This window comes from Euleptes europaea, chromosome 2 (assembly GCF_029931775.1).
Source record: "Euleptes europaea isolate rEulEur1 chromosome 2, rEulEur1.hap1, whole genome shotgun sequence".
Taxonomy (NCBI): domain Eukaryota; kingdom Metazoa; phylum Chordata; class Lepidosauria; order Squamata; family Sphaerodactylidae; genus Euleptes; species Euleptes europaea.
The window spans coordinates 128,980,616-129,000,119 of record NC_079313.1 but is presented as its reverse complement, the minus strand read 5'-3'; the positions used below and the strand labels follow the sequence as shown (position 1 = coordinate 129,000,119).

Genomic DNA, 19,504 nt, shown 5'->3' with positions numbered 1-19,504 from the left:
CTGAGGGTCGACAGACGGCCTGGTGAATTGGCAGGCGATTGCCCAGCAATACCGGAAACCTAGGGACCCTACAGGTAGCCAAGGGCCGGCATCCCAGGAGTTTATGGAAGCAGGAAGAAGCAAGCAGGAGCATGTTGTCCCGGCCAGATTATTGCTTGACAAGTTGCCCAAACTGGAAAAGGTAGTCTTCAACAAAAGGTTTTATAAAGTCCACGATGGCCTGATCCATTCCCATTTTCATTGGCTGCAGCCTAGTGAGAAGAGGACTGAAGCTGATGGGGAAACTGCACTCTAGACTGTATTGTTGGGCTCACAGGTCTCAAATCTTCCCCACCTTCCCTACATATAGTGGCTAGGGTTGCCAACCACCAGGTACTAGCTGGAGATCTAGCTGCTATTACAACTGATCTCCAGCCGATAGTGATCAGTTCACCTGGAGAAAATTGCAACTTTAACAATTGGACTCTCTGACATTGAAGTCCCTCCCCTCCCCAAACCCTTCCCTCCTCAAGCTCCATCCCAAAAATCTCCAGGTAGTTCCCAACCCAGAGTTTAGGGTTGCCATCCTCCAGGTTGGAGATCTCCTGCTATTACAACTGATCTCCAGCCGATAGAGATCAGTTCACCTGGAGAAAATGGCTGCTTTGCCAATTGGACTCTATAGCATTGAAGTCCCTCCCCTCCCCCAAACCCCACCCTCTTCAGGCTCCACCCCGAAAACCTCCCGCCGGTGATGAAGAGGGACCTGGCAACCTTAATAGTGGCCCTCTGACACAAGCCCCAGCTGAATGGCTTGCAGGCTTGTGGGAGAAGACAGAAACTGTAGTACCTGGAGACTGGCAACCCTATTCTCCAGAGGGATTCATCTGTCTCCTTCTATCAGTGTCTTTTGACAGCAGGTGAAGACCTTTTTGTTTCATCTGGCAAACCCACAGCAACAGTATTGGCCCTCCTTCTAGTGCTGTGTGTTTACATATTTTTAATTGACTTTTTATCATTTTAAGTGTTTTTTAAATTGTTTGCCACCTTGTGAACCCTGATTGGGTGGAAAGGTGGCATAAAATGTATTAAATAAATAAATCAATAAATGAATAAGTGCCATCAAGTCGCTTCCAACTCATGGCAACCCTATGAATCAATGTCCTCCAAAATGTCCTATCTTTAAAAACCTTGCTCTTGTTTTGCAAATTGAGGCCTGCGGCTTTCTTTATAGAGTCAATCCATCTCTTGTTGGGTCTTCCTCTTTTCCTGCTGCCTTCAACTCTTCCTAGCATGATTCCTAGCATCCAGTGACTCTTGCCTTCTCATAATGTGACAAAAGTACGATAGCTTCAGTTGTTGAGATAAATTTGAGATAGCCTCAGTTGAGTCATTTTAGCTTCTAGGGTCAGTTCAGGCTTGAATTGATCTAGAACCCACTGATTTGGGTTTTTTTGGCGTTCCACGGTATCTGTAACACTCTCCCCTCCAACACCACATTTCAAAGGAATCTACTTTCTTCTTGTCAGCTTTCTTCATTGTCCAGCTTTCACATCCATACATAGTAACAGGGAATACGATGGCATGAATTAACTTGGTCTTGGTTGCCAATGACACATCCTTACACTTAAGAATCTTTTCTAGCTGCTTTTGTGCTTAGTTCACTGCTGAATTTCCTAGAGAGTGGCAACAACAGTCGAAAAGAGCCCCACACCTTGGTGGCCCTCATTGTAGTCCTTGATTCACTCCAGCTCAAATGACAGGGTTGTCAGGTCACCCTTGCCACCAGTGGGTGATGGGTAGGGTTGCCAATCTCCGGGTGGTAGCTGGAGATCTCCCGCTATTACAACTGATCTCCAGGTCACAGAGATGAGTTCATCTGAAGAAAATGGCAGCTTTGAAAGGCGGACTCTACAGCATTATACCTAATTGAAGTCCCTCCCTTCCCCAAACCTCGCCCTCCTCAGGTTCCATCCCCCCAAAAAACTTCAACCTGGATCTAGCAAGCCTAGGGATGGGGATGGGGTTGCCAGATCCAGGTTGGGAAACTCCTGAGAGCCAGCGTGGTGTAGTGGTTAAGAGCGGGTTTGATTCCTCACTCCTCCACATGAGCAGCAAAGGCTAATCTGGTGAATTGGATTTGGTTCCCCACTCCTGCACATGAAGCCAGCTGGGTGACCTTGGGCTAATCACAGCTCTCTCAGCCTCACCTACCTCACAGGGTGTCTGTTGTGGGGAGGGGAAGGGAAGGTGATTGTAAGCCAGTTTGATTCTCCCTTAAGTGGTAGAGAAAGTCGGCATAGAAAAACCAACTCTTCTTCTTCTAGGGGATGGAGCCTGGGGAGGACAGGGACCTCAATAAGGTACAATGTCACAGAGTCCACCTTCCAAAGGAACCATTTTGTCCGGGGAACTGTCCTCTGTAGTTTGGAAATGAACTGTAATTCCAGGGCATTCCCAGGTCCCATCTGGAGGCTGGCATCCCTATCCACTGATGGTAAGTCATAATCTGGGTTAGGATGCTGTTACCCTCCTGCCTCATCCCACCCTGAGCCTGGCTTCTGGTCCTCCCATCAGAAAGCTATTATGGCTACCTATCAGCCATATTTACAAATACTTGTAAGCTCCGTGGCAAATTTAATCACAGGGCGCTTCGCGTCACGTCCCATTAGCATCAAAACACAAATTGCTATTCAGGAACGATTTGTGTCACAGTGCCCTGGGAGGGGAAAAAAAGGCATTTTAGCAGCAAGATCTTCCACCGTGCACAGTGCTTCAGCAGGGGCATTAAATTAATGTGTTTGCATAAATGGCATTTGCTAATTGACAAAGAAATGGGAATTGGGCAGCCGACTCTCACTTTAAAAATAATGAACGGCACCGGGAAGGAAGGAAATCACACACGTGTACAGCTATACGTGCACATGGCTTTGCGCTGGAAAAGTCGCTTTGTTTTGGAAGCAAACAGGGACCGATCCTAACAGGCTGTTTGAAGCGCCAGATGAAAGTGTTTGCCACTTCCAAAGGCAAACAGAGGCACGGGCGCATTGGCGACCTTGATCAAAACCAGTGGCACACCATCAAGAATGTTATGTTTGCTTAGGAACTCATTAGATTAAAATTACCTCCCCGTTTACTGAGCAGAAAGCAGTTGCAGTATGAAATGTTGGGTTTTTTTAATCAGCTAGTTAAGCAAGAAATTCATTACTTTCTGGGAGGGGTGGTTCCGGTTAACAGTGGGGCTGCATACAGTGGCTCACATTAGAGTCAATTAGCAAGAAAAATTGTCAATTTTGGCAAGAGCGCAGGATCTGTCGGTTGACAGATGGGGAAAAAGACTGAGTGAGAGACTCTAACGCAGACGTCTCGTGATAACTGAAAGGGTGACGAATTGCAAACCGGGCACTCCGCAGACTGGATTCTCTAAAGGCGGGGAGATCATATCTTAAGCCAGAAGGGGCAAAGTTCTGTATTCTTAGGAGCCATTCTATTTTGTTCACTAGGTTTGGGGGACCAGATGTATATTTGGTTTCAGATTAGGGGTGCCAGGGCGACACTGGCAACCTGTGGGAGGATTGGGGGAAGGGATGCGGTGAAAGGCATTGTTGCAGGCGTGATGAGATCACTTCCGGTAAAAAACAAGCAAACCTGGAAGTGAGAATGGATAGCTCTAGGAATCACCAGAAACTCTATGATAAAACCATAAAGATTCCACTGATTCCCAGAGCTACCCGATGCCACTTGGGGATTTTTACTGGAAGTGACGCAGCACCAAATGTGATGCTGCCAGGTTTTTTTTAAATCTCCCACTGTCACTTTAAGTGGCTTGGTGTCCCTAATTCTGAAACTGATCTCCTCATGGATAACAAAGTTGGGCCATTTAGAAGAAGAAGAGTTGGTTTGTATACCCTGGTTTTCTCTACCATTAAAGAGTCTCAAAGCGGCTTACAATCACCTTCCTCTCCCCACAATAGACACCTTGTGAGGTAGGTGGGGCTGAGACAGTTTGGAGAGAACTGTGACTGGCCTAAAATCACCCAGCTGGCTTCACGTGGAGAAGTGAGAAACCAACTTGGTTCACCCGATTAGAGTCTGCCACTCTTAACCACTATACTAGCTATTTGAGTGTAGAGCCAATGAAGGTGTGGGAAGAAGAAGAAGATTCTACCACTTAAGGGAGAACCAAATCGGCTTACAATAACCTTCTCTTCCCCTCCCCACAACAGACACCCTGTGAAGTAGGAAAGGCTGAGAGAGCACCAAGAAAACTGTGACTAGCCCAAGGTCACCCAGATGGCTTCAAGTGGAAGAGTGTGGAAACCAATCCGGTTCATCAGATTAGAGTCCACCGCTCATGAGGAAGAGTAGGGAATCAAACTCAGTTCTCCAGATTAGAGTTGACTGCTCTTAACCACTACACCAAGCTGGCTCTCAGCAATAAGGGCATCATGGATATGGAGTATAGGTATAATAGAAGCATCTGATATAAAATCCAGGGGTTACAGTAACCTTTCCATCCCTACCTATAAATTTGGTTGCCAATCTCCAGGTACTAGCTGGAGATCTTCTGCTATTACAACTGACCTCCAGCTGATAGAGATCAGTTCACCTGGAGAAATGGCCGCTTTGGCCATTGGACTCTATGACATTGAAGTCCCCTCCCCTCCCTAAACCCCACCCTCCTCAGGCTCCACCCCAAAAACCTCCCGCCGGTGGAGAAGAGGGACCTGGTAACCCTACTTATGAGGTTGGCAGAAGGAGTGAAGGGGAGATGCAGCATGGCTTGCCTAACGCCATCTTGCAAGCATCACAGCAACCTCCCAGGTCACGCCTCATGATTTTCTCCACTATGTGATACAACATGCAATCCTAGGCAGAGTTACTTCAGTCTAAGCCCACTGGAATCCATTGCTTTAGGCTGAAGTAACTAAGCACAGGAGAGTGACCTGGATGGCCCAGGCTAGCCTGATCTCGTCAGATCTCAGAAGCTAAGCAGGGTCGGCCATGGTTAGTATTTGGATGGGAGACCACCAAGGAATACCAGGTTGTTGTGCAGAGGAAGGCACTGGCAAACCACCTCTGTTAGTCTCTTGCCATGAAAACCCCCAAAGGGGTCACCATAAGTCGGTTGTGACTTGAAGGCACTTTACACACACACAACTCTGCACAGGACTGCACTGTAACTCTCTCCTGCTAGTCTTACTTCAGGTGCTCCAACTTGCCAGGTTGTGGAGAGGAAGATGTTAAAAGGAGAACCAGCTGTGGTTTTCATACCCCGCTTTACTCTAGGTTAAGGAGTCTCAAAGCAGCTTAAAATAGGGTTGCCAGATCCCTCTTCGCACCCGGTGAGAGATTTTGGGGGCGGAGCCTGAAGAGGGCAGGGTTTGGGGAGGGGAGGGACTTCAGTGCCATAGAGCTCAATTGCCAAAGCGGCCATTTTTCTCCAGGTGATCTGATCTCTATCGGCATGAGATCAGTTGAATTAGCACGAGATCTCCTGCTACTACCTGGCAATTGGCAACCCTATCTTAAAATCACAATCACAATCCCTTCCCCTCCCCACAACAGGCACCTTGTGAGTCAGGTAGGGCTGAGAGAGTTCAGAGAGAACTGTGACTGGCCCAAGGTCTCCCAACAGGCTTCATGGGGAGGAGTGGGGAATCAAACTCTGTTCTCCAGATTAGTGTCCACTGTTCTTAACCACTACACCATGCTAGTTTCATTCTCTGTATCAGAGGTCCCCAACATTTTTGAGCTTGTGGGCACCTTTGAAATTCTGACATAGCATGGTGGGTGCAGCCACAAAATGGCTGCCACAAGATGGCTGTCTAGGGTTGTGAGGTCCCTGCATTATACAGGGGGTTGGACTAGATGATCTTGGTGGTCCCTTCCAACTCTATGATTCTGTGGTACTACGATTCTACGTCAAAGGCCTCACAGAAGAAGTAATTTTTTCGTTGTCTATATAAGTCCTGCAGTGAGGGAACTAGCAAAGCTCCTGCCAAAATGTGTAGGCATACCTATACCCTTTTTGACATTTGCCATTATTAAATTTGTTAATAGTATCTGGAAGCCTTCCAATAAGGCCAACCCAGCTGTTCACATTCACTGATATGATCCATCACAAATACATGCCAAGAGGAGTCAGTTCAGAATCTTTGTGGAAAGTTTCCAAGTGTCAAAAAGTTATCTAAAAAGTTCCAATTTCAATTATTTTTGGGGGGGTTCCTAACACGGTCCTTTCTCAATGCAGGCACTGATAAAACACATTGTCAAAACAGTCACTGAGATGAAATTTACAATACAATCCTAATCAGAGTCACACCCTTCTAAGCAGGTCGAATTCAATGAGCTTAGTAGGGCAGAACTCTGCTTAGGATTTCACTCTTCAAGTTTTTGTAGTAACTGTCTAATTTCTCAGCTTCCCCTGAAAATTACGGTTCATTTTTCAGCATGCCAGAGCTTGTCTTTGGAATGAAACCTCACGACGCCATTTTCCCCAAAATTGGCGGAGTGGTATCCTTTGCATATACAGCCAGGAGAGGTGCATTAAAGATTATAATACATCGTTGCTTATTTATACAATACATCGTTGCTTATTTATTCAGGATAGCGAAATGAAATGCTTCATTACTCAATGAGTTCTTAAAATGTGGAATTCGCTGCCAGAGGATGCAGTGATGGCCACGGGCATCTCTCTGCCACCCAGTACAAACGGCCAGGTGGGTGGCAGAGAGAGTAGCTGCCTGAAATGAAGAAGAAAAAAACTGCGAAAAAGTATAAAGTTGACTCAATGTGAGTTAAAATTGAATTGCGGGTTGGATGACAAGCTGAAGAAGACCTTCGAAACGTGGTTGGATTGGCCTCACGTTCTTGTCCGGTCCATTCGTCCCAACCTGAGCCAGTCTTGTCCAGCCCATTTATCTTTGCCAGGTGACCCCACAGTGCCGGTGTTGTGAACTCTGACACATCAGCATTGCTCTGCTTTACACTGCTTTGCTTTGCCTTCGTGCAAGAATTCTTTCTCAGGGAGAGGTTGACTCCCTCCTCCTCCCTCAAGGAACCTTTCCTTTGGGAATTACGGCGGTTCTTGTTGCATTTAATAGGTATATAATTGGCATGAATGTAATGCCTTATTAGAAGTATTCCTGTTTTTCTGTTGGGAATTTGTTTGTTTGTATTATTTAGTAGCCTAGTAGATATTAGTGTTAAGTATTGGTACATGTAATAAATTCTTTGAAAACGGATTACTGATTTTTGAAATTGACAATTGGAAACTGATTGATGGTATTGAGCCTGTGTGCTGCTTATTTTGCTCCAGCACTACCTGGAGGTTGGCAACCCTACGAATGCAAGACCACCAATGAAAGCCAGGGTTGTTACGCAGAGGCAGGCAATGGCAAACCACTTCAGCTCATCTCTTGCCTTGAGAACCCTACAGGGGTGCTGTAAGCCTATTGTGACTTGATGGAACTTTCCTCCACCACTTTTCGAGGCAGTTTTACATTCTCGTCCTAAAACCCTGCCTTTTTAGCTCTGCGCCGGCTCTGCAGTCACCAGCAGCCAAGAAGAGATGAAAAATGGGGTTGATATTTTTTTAACAATGATGTTTTGGAATTAAGTTCCTTCCCTATAAATCTCTTTCCAAGGTTTCAGCCCTCCCCAACACACCTTTAGTGAATCACCTATTTCCATGCAATGAACAAGAGGGATTACCACAGCCACCGTTTTTTGTCTGCTCCTTTGTTTACACCGTCTTTTTGACTCGATAGAATAGGGCCTTGGTAACAAGGAACCAGAGTTCAAGGCCCTTGATCAGCCAGGCTAAATGCATACATCACAGGCAGGTAAACCTGGCTCTCTCTGTCTTGTTTTCTTTTGTTAGAGCACAGTGATTTATTGGTCTGTGGGCGGCTCAGTTGTACGAAAGACGGGGAGGTGAAGCAAATTTCACCTTGGGGTGAGATTTTAATACATTTCAGAAACCTTCCCTTGATTAGAATATTGCCTCTTTAATGGCCTCTGTCTTGAGCAAATGGGAATTGTGTCAAAGATTTGTGGGTAAATGAAAACATTTACGAGCGTAGTCTATGCCAGACATTGTGGGAGGGGACAGGACCCCACCGATCTTTGTCAGGCCCCGCTTGTAAAATTGGCTCATCCTCATGGCGAGAGATTTGAATAGCCTTGCTCAGGTGTGTTTGTGTGTGTGTGTGTGTGTGTGTGTGTGTGTGTGGTTGGAATGAGCAATAAGGTAAGTGCAAGCAACAGGAAGAGATTGCTGGCAGTTTCTCTGAGGCCTCATTTCACATTAGTGTTGCCAGGCTGAGCTTGGCAACCAGTGGGAAGGTTGTGGGACAGGGACATGGGGGATGTGTGACGTCAGTGATGTCAGCGATGTTACTATATCACTTCCAGGTACAATCCAGTAGAGGCAATGGGTAACTCTAGGAATTTCCAGAACAAGATAGTTTTACCATTGGGTTTCTGGCAATTCCTAGAGTTACCCACTGCAACTTCGAGGCTGACTCCAGATGGCACCTGGAGGTCTCCCGTATTAGAATTGATCTCCAGTCAATGAAGATCATTTCTCATGGAGAAAATGGTTGTTTTGGAAGGCGGGCTTTATGGCATTATAGCCTGCTGAGGGCCCCCTCCCCAAACCCCACCCTCCCAAGGCTCCACCACCCCCAATCTCCAGATATTTCCAAACCCAGAGATGGCAACCCAATGTATTAGATTGCTAGGGTTGCCAAGTGCCAGGTGGTGGCGGGCAAACCCCCGCCAATCCAGCTGGCTGCCCGTCGACCAGCTGAGGGTCGGCGGGCAATGCGTGCACGTGCGCTTGCCTGCTGCTCTACATTACTTCCGGTTTACACCTGGAAGTGCCGCATCGCAACAGGCCTTTTACCACTCAAGCTCCCAGTTTGAGTGGTAAAAGGCCCCTTGCGATGCGGCACTTCCGGGTGTAAACCGGAAGTGACGCGATCACATTGGTGCAGCCGCGCATGCGATCTTTGCCTCATCTCAGCCCCAAAAACCTCCCGCCAGAGGAGAGGGGGGACCTGGCAACCCTATAGATTGCACAGTGATTGTACAACAAAGGTGGAACTAACTAACTCAAGAAGCTGTTTGTACATGTGACAGGCATCCTCATCTTTTCCCTGCCAGTGAATATACTTCTATATAAGAGGATATCAAGAGGGAAAGTCCTTAAGAAATCTGGTTGGGTGGTATGTGTCCCCCCCCTTTCCCCCCAGGAATGAAATTCCATTCGAGTGTAACTTTCATAAATGCTGACGTGAGCTATCAGGCCAAATGATTTGTTTCATAAACAACAGTTTCCTTTCTTCCTTCTTTTTGTAGAATATACCCACAGGCATCATCAACACATTCAACTGTAAAAATAGCCAGTGGATGAGAACAGCGTGAGAAAGTTTTAGCTGAAGTATTTACTGCTATTCTAGAATATCACTCCATTTTCTCGGGGGGTAATTCAGAACTCTGGTGGTAAATCTGTGACCTCATTTGCATTTTCTAATTGAATTGCTATCAGGTTTCTTGCAAGAGTGAACAAGCAAAAAAACAAAAGAAAACCCAAACCCAACCCTAAAATTCCTACAGCTTTATACTACTATTTGGATTATTGAGGGGGGGGGGGAGGTTTACTTTATGTGACTGCTTAGGATGAAAAAAAACATGGCTGATCATTTATGATTCAGGAAATGTTCCAGGATTTAAGATCCTAGTTAAAAATAATTAACAGTATATTCCAAACGGGAGAAAGCTGCTCAGCTTGGCTTGAAGGCAATAGACCAGGCCAGCCCCACAGTTAGCTAAATGAAACCGGGAGTCTGCAGGGAATTGCTGGGGAGGGGCTATGACTCAGAGGAAGAGCCTCTGCTTTGCATGCAGAAGGTCCCAGTCTCAATCCCCAGCATCTCCAGTTAAAAAGGATCAGGCATAAGGTGATGTGAAAGTCCTCTGCCTGAGACTCTGAACAGCCACTGCCGGTCTAGGTAGACAATACTGACTTTGATGGACCAAAGGAATGATTCAGTATAAGGCACCTTCAGGTGTTCATGTGCTCTTGTTTAGGGGAGGGGCTGTGGCTCGGTTTGTAGAGCATCTGCTTGGCGTGCAGAAGGTCCCAGGCTCAATCCCCGGCATCACCAGTTAAAGGGACTAGGCAAGTAGGTGATGTGAAAGACCTCTGCCTGAGACCATGGAAAGCCACTGTCAGTCAGTGCAGACAACACAGACCTTGATGGGCCAGTGGTCAGTACAAGGCAGCTTCCTATGTTGGCTGGCTGTGATGGCAATAAGCAATTAGGAAATTCTCTCCATAATGCGACTGGAGTGGAGATGCAGGAAGGTGCCTTAGGCTGATTCAGTCCATTGGTCTATCAAGATCAGTATTGTCTACTTTGAGTGGCAGCAATTCTCCATGGTGGAGAGAGCTTTCCTATCGCAATCTGTTAGAGGTGCCAGGGATTGAACTTGAGACCTTCTATACGCAAAGCAGATGCTTTACCACAGAGGGCTCAACTTAATGTTATTCCTGACCTGAGACGGGTCAGGGGACTCATGGTACACATGCCATCACAGAACTCTCATCCCCATGTGCTGTGCAGCCAGTTTCTTCTCTCAAGCTTGGCACAAGGGAGAGAAGAGGCTCCACCCTTCCCTCCCGTACCATTTTCTTGAGCCAAAACAGCCACAGGATAGGCCCTGGTTGTCCCTCGCTGCAGCGCCACATGTCATAGTCTGTGCCTGAGCAGTTTCGGCTCATGAGAATGGTATGGAAGAAAAGGCTGAAGCCCCTTCTTTCAGGGAACTCCCAACCTGACTGGGGTCAGGGAGAATGTTTAGTTGACCCCTGAGTCATAGTCTCTCCCCTAAGTAGCTTCCTGCTGTCCCTCTAGGTCTGAATCAGAGGCTGCATGCAGAATGTCACACTTAACCATGGTTAAGTAAATACATACATTAAACCGGTTTGCTGCTAGGCACTTGTGCGGGCCTTGTGTCTCCTCCTTTCTTGCATAAAGAATAATGGTTAAAAAACTAACATGGTTTACCCATGGCAGAATCCTGAGATGGGTTGGGGATTAATTGTGGTTGGACAATGAAGAAAGGCGGCAGGAAGAAAACTGGTTGATTTGAAGTGTGGTGTTGGAGGAGAGTTTATGGATACCATAGACTTCCAAGAAGACAAATAAGTGGGTTGTAGATCAAACCAAGCCTGAACTGTCCCTAGAAGCTGAAATGACTAAATAGAAGCTATTGTACTTTGGTCTCATCATGACAAGACAAGAGTCACTGGAAAAGACTCATATCTGGAGTTGAAGGCAGTAGGAAAAGAAAAGCCAGAATGAGATGGAGTGACTCAATAAAAAGGAAGACACTGCTGAGCAAAACTGATAATGTTAGGACATTTTGGAGGTCATTCATTCATATGGTTGCCATAAGTTGGACACTACTTGATAACACATAACACACACCACCTGCATATCCATATCGTTACATCACAGGAACCCCTGGCCTGGATGGCCCAGGAAAACCCATCTTGTCAGATTTTAGAAGTAAAGCAGGGTTAGTATTTGAGAACCAGTGTGGTGTAATGATTAAGAGAAGTGGACTCCAATCTGGAGAACCAGGTTTGATTCCCCGCTCCTTCACATAAGCGTTGGTCTCTTCTGGTGAACCAGGTTTGTTTCCCCACTCCTACACATGCAGCCTGCTGGATGATCTTGGGCTAGTCACAGTTTTCTCAGAATTTTCTCAGCCTCACCAAACTCACAAGGTGCCTGTTGCAGGGGGAAAGGGAAGGTGATTGTATGCCGCTTTGAGACTTCTTTCGGTAAAGAAAAGTGGGATATAAAAGCCAACTCTTCTTCTTCTATTTGGATGGGAGACCACCAAGGAAGTCCAGGGTCACCATGCAGAGGCAGGCAATGGCAATCTGCCTCTGAATGTTTCTTGCCTTGAAAACCCTATGGCAGGGGTCAAACTCATTTGTTATGAGGGCTGGATATGACATAAAACTCACTTGAACACATGAACACATGAAGCTGCCTTATGCTGAATCAGACCCTAGGTCCATCATAGTATCATAGAATCATAGAGTTGGAAGGGACCACCAGGGTCATCAAGTCCAACCCCCTGCACAATGCAGGAAATTCACAACTACCTTCCCCACACACACACCCAGTGACCAGAAGATGGCCAAGATGCCTTCCCTCTCATCATCTGCCTAAGGTCACAGAATCAACACTGCTGACAGATGGCCATCTAACCTCAAAGTCAGTACTATCTAAGACCAGCAGTGGCTCTCCAGGGTCTCAGGCAGGGGTCATTCACATCACCTACTTGCCTAATCCCTTTAACTGGAGTTGCCAGGGATTGAACCTGGGACCTTCTGGATGCCAAGCAGATGCTCTACCACTGAGCCACTTGATCGAGCCGGGCCATGCCTTGCCAGCCCAGATTGAGAGTGGGGAGGGTAGCTGCCTCAGCTGGCTCGTGGGCCGGATAAGAGCTCTCAAGGGGCCGGATCTGGCCCGCGGGCCTTATGTTTGACACCCCTGCCATACGGGGTTGCCATAAGTCTTCTGTGACTTGATGGCACTTTCCATCACACATCACAGGAGACTCCACATAGTTTTAACCACAATTCGATGTGCAGAAAGGGAGGGGCATGGAGTGAGGTGCTCCCACAAGCTGGGTTCATGCACAGTTTTATTTAACTGCAGCCAACTTCAATGTCTGAATGCACTGTGGGACTTTCCATGGACATGCATTCTAACAGGAGTTCCATCACCAGCATTCAGACCTGCTACAGTCCAGGAACAGCCTTGCAAAATGCCGGCTTGTTTATCTACCCTGCACCTCAAAGTATCCGATTTAAAGAAAAACCTACAGGTCATTCTATTCAAAGATGAGAAGGAAACATGAGAAGACTGAATGCTACAAGAAGCATCTTTAGATGTATCTAAATACTCTGAAAAAAAATCATGGCAGGCCCTACAAAGGCTGTGAAGTATGTATCTGGCTGCTTGAAAGGCCGCAAAAAAAGAGTTATGCTGGATTTATTTTCCTGAAGGGCCGCGCTAGGGTCAGCGCCCGAAACCGCATTGGGAATTGGACTTGATAATGCCGGGTTTGGGCGCTGTTTTGATATCCTTCAAATAATCCGGTGAACCTGCCTCATTTCCTTTGCAAACAAATTCGTATTTTTTCTCATCAGTGCGGGAAGCTTTAAATAAAACAGAAATACAGCCTCCCGCCGAGATGACATAAAATAATACAGTCCGTGACCTTGTCATTAGTTTTGTTTTCAGCTGTTTCCCCCCGCCTGCCCTCCAACTTTACACTGATAAAGCTTTTAAGGAAAGAAGGCTGTGAATTTTAAAAGGCCCAGTTCCCTCCATCTTGAACCAGAGTTCAGTGTGCGTTAATATTATATGAATTCCCAATCAAATATTTTTACTAAAGTCGAAACATTTTGCAGCTGGTTTGCTGAATGCCGGTCTTGGCCGGAACGTTAAGCAGCACGCAGGAAAGGATAGTAAAATACTGAAGCACAATGGACCAAGTTGGGCCAGGCTGTAGAGTACTCCATTGCAACTGAGCGCAACATTAAACATGCAGTTTCCTTTGGATGGGGAATATATGGCACTTAGGAACACATGATGCACACAAAATGCCGACTTATTCCAAGTCAGAGCATCATTCCATGTAATTCAGTATTATCAGCTACGGTTAGGGAGGGGCTGTGGCTCAGTGGTAGAACTTCTGCTTGGCATGCAGAAGGTCCCAGGTTCAATCCCAGGTTCAGTCCCCGGTATCTCCAGGTAAAGGCAGGCAGGTGATGTGAAAGACCTCTTACCTGAGTCCTAGATCTTTGGAAGTATCCAGGAGTAAAGCTTTCCATTCTGTCCATTTGTCTGGAGGCTGCGCCTCAACCAGAGTGGGAGATACATCTCCAGAAAAGGAAGTCTTGAAGGCTGGCTAGTGGGGAAAATTTGCCTTGGTTCGCCGAGGTTCAATTTAGATGACGATCAAGTGGCCTTTTAAGAATAAAGACGATCCAAACTCAAAAGTCAGCTTTGCCCTTCAGTAACATTAACTTGAAAGGCTGCGTATAGGGAACTGGATTCATGGCCGTTGAATTATCCACAAGGGTCTCCCTATCGCCAGTTGCAGCTCCTGATTGGGAAAACCTGTCCATCTGATATACTTGCATTTATTTATTATTCAGGGTCTCTCTTCCCCTCACCCTTTCTAGAGATCTGGGTATGTCACAGAGATGTGAAACCAGTCTGAAAAGAAGCAGGCCACTGAGTTCTAAAAACCACCAATGATTCTCTGTTCATCCTGGGCCAGAAGTAAATGGGACAAGATATCAAGTGAGAGCGGCAGTGTGGGGTAATGGTTACAGTAGGAATGGGTACAAACCCCTATTCAGCCACGAGGCTCACGAGGTGACCTTGGGACAGGTGCCCACTCTTTCTGGCTAGCCTACATCACAGGGCTGTAGTGAGGATAAAATGGAGGGTAAACAGGGACATTCCCTGAAATCCTTGGATTTTCTTCCTCGTATTTTCTGCCTAATGCAGGGGAAAGGGGTATTTGCAGGGGAGGAGCAGAGGGTGGAAGGGGTTAACCCTTTGCCTGTCCTCTGCTATTCCCTACAACTTTCCTCCCGAGCTCCTGCCTGAGAAGAATTTTTTCCACATAAGGTATTTCCCCCCTTTTTAACACATTTTAAACAGCCGTTATCATTTGAAAAGGGATACAGGGGTGAAGGAGGGGTATCTTGGGCATATTAGCCCAAGCCCTTCTAGACCAAAGCTTCTTAAACTGTGGGTTGAGACCCCTATAGGGTCACGTAACTGAATGTGGAGGTCTCAAAAATTTGTTTAAAAATAAATTTCTTTACAATTTATTATCAGTAAATGTTTGATTTGTATACCTATTTTGAATACCTATATACCTGGGGCCGTGTAAAAATTTCTCGGGCGAAAAGGGGTCGCAAGTGGAAAAAGTTTAAGGAGCCCTGTTCAAGACAACCGTTGCTACCCAGCAACCCTCCTGGCATTACGATATAGTTAATATGCTGCTAGGGTTGCCAACTCTGGTTGGGAAATTCCTGGAGATTCAGGGATGGAGCCAGGGAAGGAAAACAACCTCAGAGGAGATATGATGCCATAGAGCGCACCCACCAAAGCAGCCATTTTCTGCCAGGGAACTGATCTCTGTCATCTGGAAATCAGTTTCAATTCCAGATCTCCAGGCCCCACCTGGAGGTTGGCAGCCTCATATGCTGCCATACAGCATGCTGATGTTGTAATTTTGACAGCTATTTTTCACCTAAGTGAAAGAAGCAGAACACAGACAAGGAAGACATGAACACATAAGGCTACATTGTCAGACCCTCGGTCTGTCAAGGTCAGAATTGTCTACTCTGGCTCTCAGAAGCCATCTAGAGTCTCAGGCAGGGGTCTTTCACATCACCTACTTGCCTAGTCCCTTTAACTGAAGATGCCGGGGATTGAACCTGGGAACCTCTGCATGCCAAGCAGATGCTCTGCCCCTGAGCCACAGCCCCTCCCCTAAGAATACATGAACACATGAAGCTGCCTTATACTGAACCAGACCCTTGATCCACTGAAGTCAGTATTGTCTACTCAGACCAGCAGAGGCTCTCCTGGGTCTCAGGCAGAGGTCTTTCACATCACCTACTTGCCTAGTCCCTTTAACTGGAGAAGCTGCGGGTTGAACCTGGGACCTTCTGCATGCCAAGCAGATGCTCTACCACTGAGCCACGGCCCCTCCCCTGGCTGCTTTCAGCTTTTAAGGAATCCATGCTTGCAACTAGCTACACTACTTTTTGCAATAAAAGGAATATCACCACTGTCATTATTCTTTACCTTATGTCCCTTGTGCTGTGATCTGTCTCCCACCAGTAACCTGACCATTGTTTCCCATCTTTCTAAGGCCTGGAGGTCCCATGCCGTCACCATAAACCTTGTCTGCTCCGAGGGGATTTGCATTTCTTGGGTGGCGTAGATAGTTCCGTCGGTCCTCACCTTGAAGTCCAAGTTGTCGGTTTCATAGCGGATTCCCTTGGTCTCTGAGCAGTCGCTAAATTTCACTGGAAAGGAAGGTAAGATTATGATTATTCATTATTGCCCCGAATGTCTTATTTCTAGACCAGGCAGCTTCAAATATCAAACCTTAAAACTGTAAGAAACCTATTAAAACAATAAACAACACGAAAGAGGAAGGAGGGAACCAACCAGTAATAAAAGCCATCATAAAACTGCAGACAAAGAAACAACAAGTCTCAGAACTTGCCATAATAGAAGAAGAGTTGGTTTTTATATGCCAATTTTCTCTACCTTTGTATGGAGAATCAAACCGCCTTACATTCTCCTTTCCTTCCTCTCCCCACAACAGACACTTTGTGAGGTAGGTGAGGCTGAGCTAGAAGAGAACCGTGACTAGCCCAAGGTCACCCAGCTGGCTTAATGTGTAGTCGTGGGGAAACCAATCCAGCTCACCAGATTAGAGTCCGCCGCTCATGTGGAGGAGTGGGGAATCAAGCCCAGTTCACCAGATTAGAGTCCGCCGCTCTTAACCACTACACCATGCTGGCAAGATCAGGGAGAAGAAGACAAAGTATCTATTTATTTAGATATATATACTCCACTCTTACCCCCAACAGATACCCAAAGAGGCTTATAACTTTGCCCCCCCCTCCAGTTATCCTCACAACAACCACCCTTTGAGGTAGGCAGGTTAGGCTGAAAGACCATTACTAGCCCAAGATCACCCAACAAGCTTCCATGGATGGTGGGAATTCAAATCTGGCCCTCCCAGTTCCAAAAGTAGTACTAAAACCTCTACACCAAGTGTTGGTGCCTGAAGCTCAGTCAATTTCAAGCCAGATGACTAGCTGTTGAAAAATGAATGTCATTGATGAGATGCCACAGCAGAAAAGGCTCCTTCTCTGATGGTTGCCCATCAAATTCCTGTCAACAGGGTTGCACTGAGCAAGTAGATTCAAGCCCAGTAGCACCTTAAAGTCCACCAAGATTCCTGTGGTGTAAGCCTTCGAGAGTCAAAGATCCCTTTGCCAGAAACCCGTGCTTGAACTCTTGAAAGCTTAAACCCCCAAAATCTTGTTGGTTTCTAAGGTGCTACTAGGCATGGATTTAGCTGTTCTACTGCAGACCAACATGGCTCCCCTCTGAAACACTGAACAAGGTCTCTGGGGCATGCAGAATGCTTCCCGCTTGAAAATAATACACTACTCGAAAGATATCTAAGTGAAGGAGACACACAGGAAAGGGAAGGAGTGCAGTCAAAGATTATAAGACATATATATGATTGGGTAGGGCCAGCATCAGGGACCAGGCAAACCTTGGGGAATTGGAGGGCTTCCACTGTGCAGTAGCACACTCTTTGGGTTGAAAGGATGTGAACAGAATGGAGCGGGTGCAGAGGAGAGCGACAAGGATGATCAGGGGCCTGGAGACCAAGCCCTACCAGGAAAGGCTGAGGGAGTTGGGAATGTCTAGTTGGGAGAAGAGGAGATCGAGGGGGGACATGATTGCTCTCTTTAAGTATCTGAAGGGCTGTCATGTGTTCATGTGTGGGCCCTACACCTGGTTCCCTGTTGGATTGCAGAGGTGCTATTTCCAGGTCCCACATGATTCGACGGAGGGAGCCCTAGGCAGCAAAATGCTCAAAGGGACCTCCTCTGGCTCCCATTGCTTTTCACAGGCAAACAAACAAGAAGGGAGAAGGACCAGAAGCTGCTGTTTGCTGGCCTGCCTACATGAGCTATCAGCATCATGGCTCCCCTTGGGAAGGGGTCCACCAGAAGAACCATGCTGAGGGCCCCTGAAACCTGGGACCATCCCTGTTCACCATGCTTCATTGCAGTTGGTGAGGAGTCCTAAGAAGTCATCATGGGCTTGAGAGAGAGGAGGAGGAGGAGGAGGAGGAGAGTTGGCTTTTATATGATGACTTTCTCTACCACTTTAGGGATAATCAAACTGGCTTACAATCACCTTCCCTTCCCCTACCCACAACAGACACCCTGTGAGGTAGGTGGGGCTGGGAGAGCTGTGACTAGCCCAAGGTCACCCAGCTGGTTTCATAAGTAGGAGTGGAGAAACAAATCCAGATCACCAGATTAGCCTCTGCCGCTGATGTGGAGGAGAGGGGAATCAAACCTGGTTCTCCAGATCAGACTCCACCGCTCCAAACCACCGCTCTTAACCACTACACCACTACACAAGAGGGAAAGAGGCAAGTCAAGAGACCCACTCCATCAGAGAATGCCAGGCCCAGAATTTAATTGCGAGCACCAAGCTTGAAGTCTCAAATACACATCAAGGAAAATAACTATTTGTTAAACCTTTCAAGGGAGCTCTCGAACTTTGCTGCCATTCCCAGGGAAACCACTGCAGGCTGTTTTTCAAGCCCTTTGTAAAGTTTCATTACACCTCAGAGGCAGCCGATCCCAGTTGCTACGAGTGGATTTCTCCCCTTCCTCCATTATCTTTCGAATAGGCTGGGAGACCATTAGCTACACAGTTGATCTCCGGTTTCCGCGAGCCTCGGGCAATCTGCCTCGTAAATGGGATGCTTCTACATGCTTTAATGGCAGTTTAAATGTCCATAATCATTCCATTATCAGATTTACTTTTTATGTCGCAGAAATAATTAAAAAAAAAAAAACCCACCGCTGAAAGCAAATCCTTCTGTCCAACTCAGATGCACGCAGGCGAGACTCGCGCAGTTGGACAATCTTTTGCATTTGCTCATGAAAGAGTTCTAAGGCTATGTGAGATGATACAAACTGGGGAAACACGGATTAAGTATATGCCATCTGATTTATTAAAAAAAAAAAAAACCACCAAAAACCAATCAAGCCGGAGAAAGCACAATAGTGGTTTTTTTCTTTTTTGATAGCAAGCTAATTGAAAAAGCGAGACAGGGTGCGTGAGGAAAGATTATGGGTTGAATCCTACAAACCTGTTCCACTAAGGACGAAACCAGATGGTATTGGTTCTTGTAGGTTATCCGGGCTGTGTGACCGTGGTCTTGGTATTTTCTTTCCTGACGTTTCGCCAGCAGCTGTGGCCGGCGTCTTCAGAGGAGTAACACTGAAGGACAGAGACGCAGCCCGGATAACCTACAAGAACCAATGAACTCTGACCGTGAAAGCCTTCGACCAAATGGTATTGTTTTTAAAGAGCTAAATCCAGGTTCCTGCAGCCACAGTCACTAACCATAGGCGATGTGAAGGAATATATTGAGTGCCCTCAATCATATAGGGTCCCAGAGCAGTTTACCCTCCCTCTGTACCCATGCTGCTAAGTGAGGAGTCTTGTTCCAGAGAAAAGAGATTTACTCTGGAGGAAGGGGTCTCTGTTCCTTCACAGCAAGGCTCCTTCTGAAGCAAGATTCCTCACTTAGCAGAGGGAGCGAGAGGAGTCAATTGTGTATT

At 46.7% G+C, this 19,504-nt stretch overlaps 1 protein-coding gene across 1 annotated transcript in view; it reads right to left on the bottom strand.

Annotated features, from left to right (window-relative positions):
• CDH4 (cadherin 4) overlaps window positions 1-19,504 on the bottom strand; it is an 880,207-nt gene that overhangs the window by 333,850 nt on the left and 526,853 nt on the right. The window contains exon 3 of the mRNA XM_056844901.1: window positions 15,912-16,135. Within this exon, the coding sequence (XP_056700879.1) occupies window positions 15,912-16,135 (224 nt within the window). The remainder of the gene's footprint in view (window positions 1-15,911; window positions 16,136-19,504) is intronic.